Source organism: Ictidomys tridecemlineatus, chromosome 9 (genome assembly GCF_052094955.1).
Source record: "Ictidomys tridecemlineatus isolate mIctTri1 chromosome 9, mIctTri1.hap1, whole genome shotgun sequence".
NCBI classification, from domain to species: domain Eukaryota; kingdom Metazoa; phylum Chordata; class Mammalia; order Rodentia; family Sciuridae; genus Ictidomys; species Ictidomys tridecemlineatus.
This window is the reverse complement of record NC_135485.1, coordinates 112,608,677-112,625,309: the sequence shown is the minus strand read 5'-3', so window position 1 is coordinate 112,625,309 and position 16,633 is coordinate 112,608,677. Positions and strand designations below refer to the sequence as shown.

The 16,633-nt window shown below is 41.0% G+C and overlaps 1 protein-coding gene across 9 annotated transcripts in view; it reads right to left on the bottom strand.

Moving 5' to 3' along the window:
• Positions 1-2,790: 2,790 nt before the first annotated feature.
• Fam13a (family with sequence similarity 13 member A) overlaps positions 2,791-16,633 on the bottom strand; it is a 328,573-nt gene continuing 314,730 nt past the window's right edge. For 8 of the 9 annotated variants that reach the window (XM_040293090.2, XM_078021923.1, XM_078021924.1 and 5 more), the window contains 4 exons: positions 15,269-15,352; positions 10,583-10,779; positions 9,904-10,005; positions 2,791-7,260 (listed from right to left, as the gene is read on the bottom strand). In XM_040293090.2, the coding sequence (XP_040149024.2) occupies positions 7,134-7,260; positions 9,904-10,005; positions 10,583-10,779; positions 15,269-15,352 (510 nt within the window). In that variant the 3' untranslated portion in view covers positions 2,791-7,133. The remainder of the gene's footprint in view (positions 7,261-9,903; positions 10,006-10,582; positions 10,780-15,268; positions 15,353-16,633) is intronic. The other variant, XM_078021926.1, reaches the window with a different exon arrangement.

Sequence of the window (16,633 nt, the reverse complement as noted above, 5' to 3'; positions counted from 1 at the left end):
ATTAAGGAGGGACTGGAGGACCCCAGGTACTTTCCCAGCCTTGACCTTAGGTTTTGACGAGATTTAGTATGCTGATTAGGAGCTTGCCAAAATTGGAGTAACTCTCCTCTCAGGGGTACATTTAGTTTTTAGTTGTTAAAAATATACCCCAAGGTAGAAATTTCAGGACATTTAAGTGACCAGGAAGCCAATCCAAAGTTTATTCTGACCCCTTTCTCCTTTCCCTGAACTCAAACATTCCCGCATTGGCCTCAGGCATCAGAAAGTTCATTCTTCATACATGCCTGAGCAGATTCAGACCTCCCAAAATGTTTTGGGGAGAAGTAGACTTAGAGGGGTTTGCCCTGCCTCTGTGAGAGAAGGAATGTAGCAAGCATTAATCCTTCTGAGGCAATGCCTTTATATGTGATTTGCTTGAGAATAGCAACAGTCACCATTTATGATTTTTCCCCCGAGAGAATAATTGGTTAATGTTCCCATGAAATCTGGCTCATCCTATTAGCACTAATTTGTGCTTAAAGTGCTGGAGGTATATTCTGATCTGACTTATATAAACAAGGAATCAGAGGGCGATGGCGGGGGATATGATACTGGGAAATACAGTTCCTTTTTTGTAGGGATTCAAAATGCATTACTGGACTTGAAGATAAGAAGAATCTTTGCCTCAATGAGGACCCCCAGCACCATTGTCTGTTGAGGATTTACTGTGTTATCAGTTTACAGTCATCTAACTAAATTCTTGTGATAAGCCTCTTGGGTAGGTACTATGATCATATTCCCGTTTTTTTCACATAAAGAAACAGACTTTGGGAGGGTAGGTTATACAGCTGGACCATCTGCAGTGTGGCCCTCAAGCATCAGCAGTGGTCTATTCTCCTTGAGTGTGGTCCAGTGTGCTGGTGTCTGTTACCTCTCTATTAACTCACTATGTTGGATTAATTGGCAGAGCTATTCATTTCACAGTTGCCCAGAATGCAGTCTGCATCCTCCTCAAGATAAGGTTCTTGGACTGAACATAATGCAGCACCTCAGGAAGGTGTTCATGTGAAGCCCTAGAGAGCTACTACAACTCCAAGATCCCACACCTTCACATGCATGTTCAGTGGAAGAAGCACTACTCTCTGCTGCTTTCACTGTCTTTTCCCTTCCTTTTGTTTAATCCTGTATAGTAATTTTAAGTTCTTCAAAAGTAACAGTTACAGAAAAATCATAATATCTCAAAATATCTTACTAAATAGTACTCAAAGCTGGAGAACCAGATAAACAATATAAAGATTTCTACATATCTTTGGATTGCTTTTGAGAAATTAAGTTCAAACATCTAAAAGATTATGAATTTCAGGATTTGCAGTTCACATATAATTTATATACACATGGCCCAGTTGGGGATCTGAGTGCTCTCAGAGATGTCCTTGCTGTTTTGCATTGGGCTGAGTTCCTCCGAGCAGCTGCCGTACAACTCGGAGCCACCCTTGTGGTATAAGCCTTGATGCTGGAGAGGAAAAGTGAGAACCAAGCTGTCAACAACCCCAGTTCCTGCCAAACCCCATTTGTCTGCCTGCCAGCCAGGATTCTAAAAATGCCTTTGGGAATTAATTTTACTTTTGGCTTTTACTGAATATGAAATTCTACTATGTATATATAGCCTCAGTGAGCTGACCCAACTTCGGGATAGCTGATATATATTGTCTTACAATATTCAGAATTCATTTTTAGAAGAGGTAATAATGGGACTCTTGAAGGGGGTCTTGCCTCTCTTCGCTCCCCAACTGTGCGGAGATACCATTCTGAAATTCCCATTGAGGTTGTCCATAGTTCTGCAAACTAGTATAGGACCAGAAGCAAAGCCAGTGCAAAGGTGAGGGTGGCTTTGTCACAACCTGGAGGACCTTCATGTACTTGGGCTTAAACTTTCTGGTTCCTCAAAAGAGGCAACATCAAAATGTTGAAGGAAATGGAGGATCACTAAGTGCTGCCTGTAACTTGTGGCAAATTTTATTACTTTGGATCAGTATTACAAAATTTAAACAATTCTGGATCAGCCTCAGTTTCAGCAGGACCTTGTTAAATCACATCTATGTTAGCAGCACTGTGCTTGTACTCTCAAGTCAAACTGGTCCTGGGGCCAATCCTAGGACAAGGTCTTTACTTCAAGCCTGATGTTTTTTTGAAGTCACTGTATATATATATATAGCACATGCAGTCCAAAGGACACCTGCATGCCCACCTACCTTGGGGCACCGACCTCACAGCCATTCAAGGCTTAAGTTGGCAGGTACCTGGCAGGTTCTTAGTGCTGCACCTGGCCTGTGACGGGCAACATTAAGGGTGAGGTACTTACTTTACAAAATTAAAATGTGCCTTTTCCCCAAAGTCTGTTTTCTGGTAGTCGTATTAATAAGTTTCAGAATAGTAAATACCAAATATATTTGCCTATGATGGCCTCGTAGACTTTGGAAATGTACTTAAAAAAATATTTTGCTTTAATGCCTTTGTTTCTACACACCCCCTCCCCAAGCACTTCCTGCCACTTTTATGAATTGATTTAAAGGCAGCTGAGCATAGAACACAATATGTTTTTCTAGCTACAACATGGACATGGCTAACATGTACCAGTTTGCTTCACCTTCCAGTGCCCTTCTTCCCTGGAGGCAGAACAAAAACTCAGTCCTCATGAGTCTTCTGAGGGGCTCCAGGGAGCCAGCGTTGGATTCCTTAAAGAAGGGAACGATCAGACCCCCACAGGCAGTTCAGTCATCTATCCCTGACACTCTCACACATTTCAGAACATCCAGTTAAAAATATTTTATTTTTTTAAGCTTATACAAAAGTCATGTACAAAAATGTACATAATATTTTTCATTCGATTTACATTTTAAAAAGGACATTGGTAATTTCAAATTCTTTCTGCTTACACGTCATGTAAACATTGTTCTGGGCCCATATTACTTGGGAAAATTTTATTCATTCTTGACCATATTCATGACTGTGTAGGTATTTTCAGGTGAATTAGATCTGCCATGGAACTGATTTCTCTAGCTACACAGGTAACCATGACTGGCTCCATTCCAGGTAAAATGAGATTCTCTAAAAGATATAACTGCAACTTTGTAATACTATGAAGTTGTAAATGTACATAGACCTCCTTTTCACATACATATTTGTCACATCTGTACTTCTTTCTGTTCTTGGTCTATATACAAGCATCTACTAAGAAGCTCTTGGGAGACAAGTGCAGATGCCAGATGGGGCACAGTCTGTTTGGGCAATGGCTGGTGCTGCTGCCTGACTGGTATGTATCTATCACTCCTGCTTGGAGCCTGCCATAGTGGCCACCATTTGTGACAGCGGCAGTGTGCACAATGTGAATCTATAAAAATCTGAAAAAATGTTCAGCCAGTTTGGCAAATAATGCTCTTTAGTACATTTTGAGGGTCAAGTAGGCAAAGAGATAAAAATGAACAAAGGAGAGAAAAGCACATTCCGGGTCTCTTTAAATGTGGGCTTTAGAGGAAATGCCACTTAACATTTAGGATAGTTTTGTCCCTTCCACTTCTTTAATCAAGTGGATGCTAAAAAAGAACATCCCAAAGGCATTGATCTTGGCGCAGAAAGCACTTCTTCCCACTTGAGGGAGAAGAATCCAGGAAGCAGCGTGCTGGGAAAGCAAAACAGAATTTAGATGACAACCAGTTTTTCACCAAGCAGTTAATAGCTGATGGTGTTCAACAATAAATACGCCATCAAAAGCAGAAAAATGGTATCTTCATTCTCAGATTTAAAGATATCTTTTAAAAAAAAATGACAAATTTTAAAATGTGATTTTTCTTACAAATCTGTGATTGGTTCTAGTTACCAGGTCTAGTTCTCACTGCTGAAAACTAGGCAACCCCCAGAACGACTAGGCTTAATTGGTTGTATCACAGCCATTCCTTTATTCTGATACCAAGCCCAAGTATTTACCTGGTAAGGAATTCCAAGCTCAGCCACATTCACAAATGCTCGGCCCTTCAGGGTTCCAAGACTGCTGCTGCAGTTTAGTGTTTATGACAGGCACAGCCCAGAGGCATTTTTCCTGGGCTAGAAATGTCGCACCTGGGAGCAGACACACCCTGCAAGAGGCTCTTCCCCCAGCAAGTGTTGCTTCAGAATGAGACAAAGCTAAAACCTTGGTGATGTGTTACTCTGCTGAAAAAAAAAATCTTTTGACTTTAAACTGGCAACCACAGGGAAGAAATTTCATCGAGTAGCTCACACTGCACTCTAACAATTAGTTAATTAAAAAAAAATTAGTCCAGTCTCAAGTTTGAAATTGGATTTGGTCTTTCATGGAAATTTCCCCTGAGTTGGGAGATCACCAGGATTGTGCCAACTTTGTTCTAGCAGCAAAGGGCAAACGTCTACTGTCTTAAGCACTTTTAAGCTGGCCGTTATCCTAAACATTGCACCTCCATGTCTTAGAAAGTGAAATCTAAACCAAATTTTTCAAAGATGAAATGCAGTAATGGTACCATACTTATATAAACATGTATTTCAATATTTACCCTAGACTGAACACAATAGCAAGTGCTTATGAAAATTACAAGCCTTTGCTATCTCTAATTCTTATGATCATATAATCAAGCTTATTCAGGCTTTATCTTTACTGTTATTAAATAACCCTTGACATTTATTTTGTTGGCATGTGCTAATAAACATACACATTCCCAAGAGAGCAAAGGAAAAACACCGGTCTGCCGCATTCTGTCGTTTGAAGCCAATTAAGCCACAGTCTCTAGTGCTTAGAGATGCTAGGCTGCAGCAATGGTTGTCATGGAAACAGATTTGCCTCTGCGTTTCTGGCAGAGTCAGAAATCACTGACTCATACGCCTTCAAAAAGGATCTGGTGTACACATAGCTCCCCACCCCCAACTTAATTTGGCTTTTTTTCTCTGAAGAATATAGATTAGAAACTACAAAGGAAAACACAATATTCCATACACAATTTACTATAAGTTGGTGTTTTCTTTTATTGAATCATACAAATTTGAATGGGGATTCCTGAATAAATCTTTTAGTTAATTTACCTTTGGCAGAAAGAACAGATTTCAAAAACCTACTAGCTTTTCACTTGTATGGAGTTTAAAAATTCTATAGGATATTTTTTCAAAACAATTCTTAGATGTGCTTCAAAAGTGAACTGATAATTTGATTTATATCATAGCTTATTTAAGAGAACAGTTAAAAAGGACAGACTAGACATGTATTTCTTTTTAAAAATACAATTTTTGGTCATGTGAATGATTCATGTTCAGATTTCAAAAATAGAAAACATCCTAAAGTGCATCATTTTATTTATAATATATCTCCTTGAAATTATAACGATCTGTAATGTAAACAGTAGAGCAAAGAATATCAAACTATATTTTCATGTACATTTAAATTTGTAGGATTATGTACCATCTTTAAATGTGTGGATTAAAATGAGGGCACTTCCAACACATAGCTCATGCTTCTATATGATTAAGAAAAACTTAAAGGCATTCCTTTCTCCTGACCCCCCCTCCCCACCACCACTTGAACAGAGGAGAGCTGCTATCTCATTTCAGCAATGGAGAAGTAAATCCGCCACCAGGTGTTTAAGACCCATTATTACAACTGACAACTGGTTGGTGCGGCTTTACATTCTATCCCTTTCCTTTTTAGAAAACAAAACTGCAACCTTTAAGAAAGCAACTCTCAGAACAGGAGGAGGTCCCTGCTGTCCTGTCCACCCTGCAATATTGTCTTCAGGAGGTGGAGCCTCTGAGATGGCACTTCAGCCTGGTGGGCAAGCAGACACCAGGGCTCTACCTCACAAAACACAAGGGCGGACCCCAAACCCTCTTCCTCAGGGCAGACACAGAAGGTGAAAAAGAAAAACAAATCACAGCGTGACATCAAGCACAATGAAGAGATGAATGATTTGGTGTCTTAAATTCCCTGGTCCCTCCAAAACGTCTAATATAGACAGCTTTGTGACACAGTCTTTGAAAAAAATTACAATCAAAATTGGCTATATATATGCCATTTTTTTTCTACTATATATGCTCTTGAAAGTAGTGTGAGCTAGATTCTGCCTTGAGCTGAGCTCTGAGGGCTACATTTACCCGTCTGGGGATTTTAGTGCAGATTTACTTTTTTAGAAAAATTAAACTCTGGTAGGTATTCAGGAGGCTGATGGCACAGACTCCCTCTCTCACATGATCCTCTATACTGAGGCTAAGAATTAAGCAAGGCCCTTTAAGTTTGGCTAGAACCACAACAAAATCAAGCCCTCGGCAGGTTATATAGGCCTGCTGGCCTCGCTTAGTGTTTAATATTAAAACCAGACTGGTAAGTGCAGTCAGTGTTCAAGAAACAATCTCCAGGCTCTTCACCTGTTACCTGATTTAAAAATCAGTATTAATATGGCTGCTGCTGCAATCCCTCTGTCCTCTGAAGATAGATTAAGTCCTCGTCAGGGACTGGATCTGTCAGCTGAGGAAGTCCTGAAGAAACGCACCCGCACATGGATGACTGCTCCGCCACCGTGGGCAGATGCAGCTTCCATCTGAGAGCTGGAGGGAAAATCGATTCACACGTGGGGAAGGCGCAGCTCTGTGGGAAGGTCACTAGAATGGCCAAGGCAGCAAATAGGGCTCCAATGCATGGTCACACTTGACTGGGTCCAGAGAGGGACCTGGACCTCCACAGCAAATTCACTCTACAGAGTAAAGTCCTGAGCTTGTTTTTTATCACAGTTAGAGAATGTTCTCTCTGGTTTCTCAGTTGTCCAGGGAAAAACAGTGTATAATCTCTGTAGATGGGTGTGGCTAAGGTAGTGATTCATCACTGTTAGTGTTAGTGAAGTTCCCACTACAAGTGTGTAAGTGTGCAGGAATCTTGACTTCTTATGACAAAATTCCCAAGTCAGGTCACACTGTCATCTTCCATGGAGGCAGTTTCTAGGGCAGGCAGCAGGAACAGGAGCCCACCCAAAAGGCCCGGCGGCAGAAGGGTGTCAGGCTTTGGAGGTTCAGCTCCAAGGCTGCCTTCTAGAGCTGCTCTGTACCAGGAGAACAGTAAGTCCTCTTTGCATCCGCAGGCACCCCTTGCTGGGCTGGGGTGCCCCTTACATGGACTTGGAATCAGTGTCTCTCTTGCTGATGAGCACCTCCAGGAGTCTGAGTTTCGCCTTTATGTGTTTGTATTCGTTGTATTCTTCGGCCATAGGAGTGCGGTCTTCCTTCTGGACGTTCCTAGTGGAAACAAAGGAAAGGGGGGCCCGAGGCAAATTATCATTATGTGATAACTCTACAGTTTATCAACCTGTGGAATCACTGTTGTCAAGTGGCACTTGGTACCTAGCCAAGGCTGGATTTAGATAAGCAGTGAAGAATGGTTTTCCCCTGAAGGCACCGTGCAACTGAGCTCTTACAGTTAATCTGGCATTTTGTAGAATGCTATGAAGGACTAAGAAATACAGAAAGTCTTGCTCGGCTCTTACGTATGATTTCACAGTGAGTTCCTATTAACTGAAATCCTTTAGACATACTTAATATTTTCTCATTTTTATATATTTCATCTAATAAGCCATTAAGTTTCTAATTGGCAATTTGTACGCCCCACAACATGCAGTTGTTTCAAGAACAGAGAATTCATTCTCTTGCTTATAAAAGTGATCCTGGGATTCAGCAACTGGATCACGTGTAACATTAATAAACATTTATAGTTTACTAATTTTATATGCAGATTTTTTTTATATACGCAAGTATCAGTTGGGTCCAGTGCAGTACTAGTTCTGTGTATCCATGATCTGATATCGCCCTTGCAACAACCTGCTGTGAAGGTGCTGTGGTCCACGGTCCACACACAGTGAAACCAGGAGCACCTGTCAGGCTCCCTGCAAAGCAACTGCTCTCCACCCTGGTACCGTGTGAAGTCGATTCTCATTGTACTGTGAAATGCCCCCCTAGAGGTTCAAACCCCGGGCTTCCCTTTCTTACTATTAAAGAGCAAGTGTGGGCAAGGGGGATAGCATGAGTCTTTATTTGTTTAGTGAACTAAAACGAAACAGATTTTATTCATGTTCTGCTTTGCTCTAGGCAAGAGTTCTAGATGGCCCCTCAGCAGGGAAAAGACGCCTTAGGATTCTGAACCTCTGGCACCCATTCCCCCTTTGCCCTGTGAGGGCTATCACTTTATCAGATAGGAAATGGAGCCAGATCTTATGATAGTGTAAGTCCCTCATAATTCTACTTTTTTTTTTTTTTTTGTACTTGGGATTGAACTCAGGAGCACTTGACCACTGAGCCACATCCCCAGCCCTATTTTGTATTTTATTTAGAGACAGGGACTCACTGACTTGCTTAGTTCCTTCGCTGTTGCTGAGGCTGGCTTTGAACTTGTGATCCTCTTGCCTCAGCCACCCAAGTTGCTGGGATTACAGACATGCTCCACCATGCTTGGCTATCATTTGTATTTTTTTAAAAAGTTGTACATGTTACATAACAGTTCCTCACGTATAAGATACTGTCCATAATATGTGACAATAAGAGCAATGAAGGATACATAGATAATCCAAACATGCTTAGAAAGAAGATGGATTGGGGAAACATCAAAATATTACTCTTTTTTTTTTGGTTTTGATATCAAGGATTGAAATCAGAGGAGCTTAACCATGAGCTACATCCCTAGCCCTTTTGATTTTTTAAAATTTTGAGACAGAGCCTTGCTAAGTTACTGAAATTGGCTTTCAACTTGCAACCCTCCTGCCTCAGCCTCCTAAGCCTCTGCAATTACAGTTGTGCACCACTGTACCCGGCAAAATATTAATCTTGATTTGTCTTTAGGTATTTGGGGACTATTTTTTATCTGCTCATCTATATTCTCTAAATATCCTGTACTATGTGGAGAATGAAAAGAAAATGTTCAGGTATTAAAAATGTAAAAATTTTGAAATAATCAGCATAGGGCAGATCCAAATCAGAGATCTTAAAAATAAATTGACATAATATTTGAAAAAAAAAAAACCATTTCCCCAAACTTCAGGACACATAAAAGAGTACTCAAATACTGAAACTGTATTCAGAGTTGAAATAACTTGGACTGATATAAAACCAACTTAAAATGATTAAATCTAACTCCAATGTATACAGATGACTGTGTCTTAAAATTCACTGGGATAAAAAACAATTCTCAACCAGGTGGACTTATTTTATATATATTCTTCTCATGTATATTTTTCAAACTGGGAACTATCATTTATTTTTCTTCATGGTACTGGGGATTGAACCCAGGGCCTCAGGCATGCTAGGCAAGCATTCTACCATTGAGCTACACCTCTAGCACAATCTGAGTTTTTAAAGAGCTTTAAGATCAGTGATGGAGCTGGGGTTGTGGCTCCAAGGTAGAGCGCTCGCCTACCATGTGGGATGCACTGGGTTTGATCCTCAGCACCACATAAAAATAAAATAAAGATATGTGTCCACCTATAAACTAAAAAATAAATATTAAAAAAAAAAGATCAGTGATGATTGAGAGTTCCCTTTTCCTTATTTCTTTAAGGAAGGAAAAAAAAACCCTCAGTGCTCTCAACTTGAAATCCAGCTCCAGATCGCTTGTTTTAGATGAAAATTTGATGTGACAGATTAGTTTCATGCATGTTAGCTGAATCTGCCTCAGTCAAGGACATTGCTCAGGAGCGTTTCTTCGTGAAGGGGCCCATAAATCTCCCCTTCTTGCTGTCAACCTCTAAGGGTACCTGGGCACAGACCCAAGCACCAGGTTTCAGGGAGGATGCAGAACTGCCCCCACCCTGGAGGCATTCCACAGATCTGTCAGGAACAAGGTGCTAGTTGTGTGTAGAGAGGAGGTGGGGACAGAAGGGACACATGCCCTACCTTCCATTTTGTCTGAAGAAATTATCTTCAAAATCACGAAGTTTCTTTCGAATTTTTTTCTTTTCTTCTCTCATTTCCTGAAGGTGTTCCAAGAGTTCAGGTCTAAGAGGAAGAAAAAAAAAATGTCAGGAAATTAAATCTGAGTTGTTATAAATGTAACTTGACAGGGGTTATGGAGACAGAAGGAAGCAAGTAAATTAAATTGTTGTGAGCACTAAATGCACCCAGGGGCAGCAGAAATGGGTGTTTTTTTCTCCCTTGAAAGCCCGAACATGCCAACAATACAGGCATCCACTGGGGGTTCCTGCTAGTTATGCATTCTTGGGCCTCGTGAGACCCCACAGCACTTTGTCATGTTTTTCTTTGCAAGAAACAGATGCCATCGGTGCCCAGTGTGTGTGTGAAAGCTGTAATAGAACCACCCCACACAATGCCATTTAGAGAGACATTCTGGTTATTTCAGCAAGAGCTCAAAAGCTCCCTCAAATAACTATGGGAGAAAGCATAAAAGGAAACTGAGACAGGATCTTTTTTAAATCGGTCACTGTTTTCTCCACCCAGAGGCACCCCGGGTTAACCACTTGTGTTTTGCCAATTTATTTAAATACAAAGGCGAAGATAATATTTATGAAAGTTATTTTCTCTGACCTATTTCAATACCACCCTCAAAACGACATACATGGACGCAGCGTGCAGATTTGAAAGCCCTGTGTCCTGGCTGCATTTTGATGGTATTTTATCATCCATCGGGGAAATAAACCCATCGGCATCATCTTCGAATTGGTCCAGAAAACAACGTGCACTGAAATCTGTTTTGAGAGTGACTGTGAAGTCAGGCTTCGTGTGGCTATCGTCTTCTGACCCCTCCTCTTCTTCCTGGAGACACACAGCAACCCCAGTAAAAAGCTGGTCACATTTTTGGGCATGCTTTCACTATGAGTATCATTTAAAAATAATCTAATAATTCAGATTTCATGTAGTTTCTTCAGTACCTATCATATTAAACATACTGTAGCAAAGGTATAGAGGCAACACTGGCAAAACTGAGAAGGCTTTCCCAGTTGGTCTCAGCTGTGCCTTTGGAGCTGCAGTCCCTTTGCTTCATAGGAGTGAATGCTACATTTTTTAATTTAAATTGTTAAACGTTTAAAATTTTACAAATATCTGACTTTTTAAATGAATTTTCTTTTTTTTTTCTTTTAGTATTAGGGATTAAAACCACTGAGCCACATTACCAGCCCTTTTTGCTTTTTATTTTGAGATAGGTTCTTGCCAAGTTGTTTAGGGCCTCACTAGGTTGCTGACTTTGAACTTGAAATCTTCTTGCCTCAGCCTCCCAAGTCACTCAGATTATAAGCATGTATCACTACGCCTGGCAAGTTCTTTTCTTTTTTTTTTCTAAAATAATTGTCATCTGTGTAATTTTTATAAGAATTGAGATAATGTAGCCAGATGTGTGATGCATGCCGATAAGCCCAGCTGTACGGGGGAAGGAGCAGATTGCAAGTTGGAGGCCAGCCTTGGCAAGACTCGGACTCAAAATTAAAAGGGCTGGGAGTATAGCTCAGTGAAGAGCACTTGACCAGTATGCTAGAGGCCTTGGGTTCAACCCTAAGTAGTATGGAAAATAAAATGAATTGAGATAACAACATATGTCGGGTACCCAATGAGGCACAGGTATGCTACTCTTGGTAGTAACTTTTGAAAACATGCGAATAATAACAAAATAGACAGTCAAGCAAAATCATAAATGATAGATACTGGGTAGATTGTAAAAGATAAGATATGAGCAGCCGGGGAAGAGTTCGTGATCAACTCACTAGCACTGGTGGCTTAAAAACATATCAGGAGTTGGTGGGTGATGTAGCTCAGTGGGAGAGCGCATGCCCAGCATGTGCCAGGCCTTGGGACATCCCCAGCACACACACACACACACACAAAAAAAAAAAAAAATAGAAAGAAAAGAAAAAAGAAAAAGAAGATGAACTAGACATTTTTCCTTTTTTTTTTTTTTTAACAGGACTGGTATAATGTTGTGATTTCAATAAAGAGTTGAACAGACCTTGTGAAAGGAAAGCTAGTGGGGTGGAAGTGGGGGGCCAGTTGCCATCCTCCTGTAAACCCAGTGACTTGGGAGGGTGAGGCAGGAGGATCACAAATTCAAGGCCTTACCAATTTAGTGAGACCCTGTCTCAAAACAAAAAACAAAAAAGACTGGGGATATAGCTTAGTGGTAAAGTATCCCGAGTCCAATCTACCAACAAAACGAAACAAAAAACAAAACAAAAAAGCCGGCTCCACGAATTTCAGCCCAGGGATGATGCAGTGGTGAGGCGACTTGGAGGGAAGTCCACGGCAGCTCTTTACCTGACCCTGCCTCAGTCACCATCAGTCACTTGGATAAGGACATAACAGGCATATTCCCCCAATGTGTGAATCTTGATTTAATCTATCTCATAAGGCTGGAATAGAAGTATAAAAAGTAACTGGGAAAGCTTAAGGTCCGATAATTAGGTGAGGACAGAGAGCTGGGTTCACAGAAGCAAGCACTGGACAGGGAAGGACGCTGGGTTCGACTGCACAAGTGCGGCACAGTGTGACTCAACCTGAGGAGCACCGAGGTTCTCACAGGGTGATTTCGTCCCCTAGGAGACACGTGGCCATGCCTGGAGACAGTGTGGGTTGTCACAACAGGAGAGGGGGTTGTGGTACATGATTGGCATCTGGTGGTCAGAGGCCAGAGACGCTGGGGGGCATTCTACAAAACTCAGGACAGCACCCCCAGCCTAGCCTCGTTGTCAGTGGTGTCAGGCTGTCACCTTGCCCTGGGAGGACTAAAATGAACTAACAATATGTTGATGAGCACATAGACAAGGACTTGGAGAACTAAAAGGACATTGGCCATCCAGATTAAGGACTGTCCCAGCTAAACTGTACCTGGAAAAACATCTAATTCTGGGTACTAGTTTAGATGTAGATAGGGATGTAGATAAATGTGTGTGTGTGTGGGGGGGGAGATAGCAGAGCCAGGAAAAATGGCTGAAAAATCTGGAACCCATATTACATCAGAACAGTAGGAAAACTTGGAAAAAAAGATTTCTCAGGGTGTGGCATGGGTGAGTATATGAAGAGCTCTTATGGAAGAAGCTGCCTGTGTAGTCCATGTTGCTCCAGAGGACAAAACCAAGCCCACTGGATAGAAGGTAATAAGCTGATAGTAACTATAAATGTGATAATTTTCAATGTGATATTTACCTTTTTTTTGGTTTGTTTTTGGTGCTGGGGATTGAACCCAGGGCCTTGTGCCTGCGAGGCAAACACTCTACTTACTGAGCCATATCCCCAGCCCTCATTGTGATATTTAAATTGCACATATAATTAAGTTATGCTTTATAATTTTAAAAATATTAAAAAAGTACATTTTAGCTATTAGGAGCCACCGCACCCACCCCATCTCTGTAAGTGTTTTGAGCTTGATGATGGGATCCCTCTTCAGGGGCAGTGTTTCTATTCTACTAAGGAAGTTTTAGAGGAGATCCCTGCAGAAGGTAGAGAACTGACTAGGTTTCTTTGGGCTGGAATATCCAGGGCTTCAGAATTTGAGCTCTGTTTCTTACACAGCTGATTCTCTCCTATAAGCAATTAAACCAGGGATGGGTTTAAAGAAACCATTAGATACAAACTTATTTGCAACACATCAAATTCTAAATTGTATCAGAAATAACAAGAATCAGTGCAGTCAAAATACATGTGAATAAGCCTGGCTAATAGGAACAACACAAACCAAAAGGCAGCACTGTTTACAAAAGCATCAGAGTCATTGGAAAATTATCTAAAACTTTTGACCATGATGTGGGTCAGAGATAATAATCCATGGCCGAGCTATTTTTGTGAAAAAATATTAAGCCTAAGAATAAGAATGGGAATAATATCCTTTTAAAAAAAGAGTACCATTAGGCTATCTTCCATTCATTTAATGAGGCAATTATCGAGTGCCATATTTTGGATGTATTCAAAAACACATTTTCCTCCAGTAGCAATTTCACTACATGCCAAGAGAAACACGTTAATTTTCATACACACAATTGCACAAATTTCTTCAATTATGCAAAATTACCTGCTAGACAAAATGTATCATCTTTTATCAACATCAAGGCATATTATAAGAAAATAGCCCTATTTTTAAAGACACAATGCAGCACACTGGCCCAGATTTCTCAACAGCATTTAGAGCATATTCATAAGTTCTGCTTGATAATATGAACAGTAAGCACAGTCATTGGCGAATACCTTCAATTAGACATATCAAGAACTTTAGATCTCTAAGATGTAAGAAAAGGAATCAAGTAGATAAAAGCTGACTTTGTAGCTTGTGACACCTTACCTTAGGCAAGAAAATGAAGTTTTCAATTTCTGACCCTCAGTAGGAAAGATTATTCTGAAAAGTCATTCCTAACTACACTAAACAAATGGACGTGTCACAGAATATGACAGGTGAAACTTAAAACTTACTACTTTTGAGTTTCACTCCCTCTTCAAACCTAATAACTTCAAAAAAAAAATAACTTATGATTTTTTTTTTAAAAAGTGCCTTTAATTTTCATCTCTAGAGTCCCACATTAGGCAGTCCATTTTAAATGTCCAGTTGTCTAGAAACAAACACACACAAGAGGCTGATCCTAGTGCGACCAATTAGGGTCCCACAGGCACAGAAGTGCCTTCTAGTGAAGGCAGCTATGGATGACAGGGATTATCTGTATAAAATTCATAATTACTACTGGAAAAAACCCAAGGCATATGTTCTAGTGACTGCCAGTCACAGCACCACATCCACAGATGAAGCATTGATGATAACACTGGTCCTGAGGAATAAATATGGTGGGAGAAGGAAAAGTGGGTGAAACCACCAGCAAATCTGTCGAAGACAACTTGGTATTCAGCTATAAAAGTCTAACTTTTCATTGCATTATACGTTTCTAATTGCTTTTTAAAATACACTTGGTCTATGAACTTTTTTTTTAAAGTTAGTCTAATGAACTAATTTTAAGATCTTTGGAATACAGAAAAGCCATTTCCCAGCTGGGAAAAACAAAGCAGAACGAAAAAGATTCTGGAAAACAAAATGAGTTCTGAAAGCAAAGTAAAAACTAAAGAGCAAAAAAAAAAGAGCAGAGAACGAAATGAGACTAAGGAAATCAGCTAGTCTATGATCTAAGTAGAAGGGGAGTGTTTAAAGTTGGTTATAGGCAGCTATTGATTTGTAGGGCACACTACAAGAAGCCATCACCCAAGGGTACAATCACAGCCTTTTCCCACAGGATGGGAGATGCGAGTTTCGCTATGGGTTAGCAGCTGAGGTCTTCACCTTTATCTCCTTGAAGAAGGAAGCAGTTTCACCCTCGATAATTGGTTGCAGCAAAGGGCTTCTCCGCTTGCTGGAGGGGGAACCCTGTGACAGGTGTTAACAAGTAGGTTACATTGAGAACCCCTTCCCCTCTCCCTCCTCCTCTGGGCTTCCTCTGGCCACACCAGTATTTGATCACAGTCTTTTAACTATTCTAACCCCTTCCCACCTAAACCTCCCAGGAAAACCTAAAATGACCAAAATTCTTCTCCAAGTTGTAGCTTCCCTTCAGAGCCCACACCCATCCATCAGGGAAGACAACTGGGTCAAGAAGATCATGTGACTAGGTTAACCAAACACTCAGAAAAATCCTAAAGGCAAACACACCTGACTCTTTCCTCTTTCCTCCTGGTCACAGTAACTAGAACACTTACAATCAGCTAAGGAGAATAGCCAAGCTCAAAAAGCAACACGAACGTTATCTATCTTCTCTGTTTAGGAACCCTAAGGGTTCTTAACTGGAGAAAAATAATAATTCCTTAGATTCAATCCATTTATTTATGAGTTTATTCTATAGGAAATTTCTAGAAGAGTAGCTGTCTTCAAATACAGCTGCCTGTATCCTCCCTTAGTCATAAAAAAAAAAATCACGTTAAAAGAAATATAAAAGCATATTGTAGGCCTAGGAAAAACCAGGGGATTTAAGGAAGGAATAGACGAGATCAGCAGCTGAAATGAATATGGATCTCCACGGTGACTTCAAAGTGAGGGGGTGAGTGCCCTTAAAGAAAAGTCAGCACAGGGCATAAGGGCAACCAATCAGGTAATGTCCCCGGCCCCCAGAGGTGGGGAGGGCACTAACATCCCACTTTAGTGACCAGGGGTGGATGCCCTGTGGCTGGTTAAGGGATGGGAGCAGGCTGGCTGGTGCTGGATGGCCTTGCATAGCTGGAAGGCAAGCTGCTGCTCCCTAATCTGACAAGATAACAATCCAGGGGCCAAGAACAGCGAGCCCAAGGATGGTGGATACAGAGGGCTACTTCAGAACCATTAGCTTGACTCTCTTTTCTTATATTCCCTCTATTTCTCCACAGCACCCAAGAGCAGGAGACTCTAGAGTTCCTTAGAGGATCCTCCCTGGATTGAACTCTCAAGGGAGCTGTCCCTCTGTGGGATGAGGAAAGACTGTGGACAGAGCCTCTGGGACTAGAGAGGTACTGTTTGGAGTGAAGAGCCTGGAGAAGGTATAGCCCCTGTCCCCTGTGCTCTGTCTTTGAGGAAAGGGTCAGGGAGGTGGCTAAGCACATGTTAGATAGATATATATGGCCAAAGTGTGTCTCCCCAAAGTGTGTTGGGGGGGCGGATTCTATAAGCTTCAGATGTGCT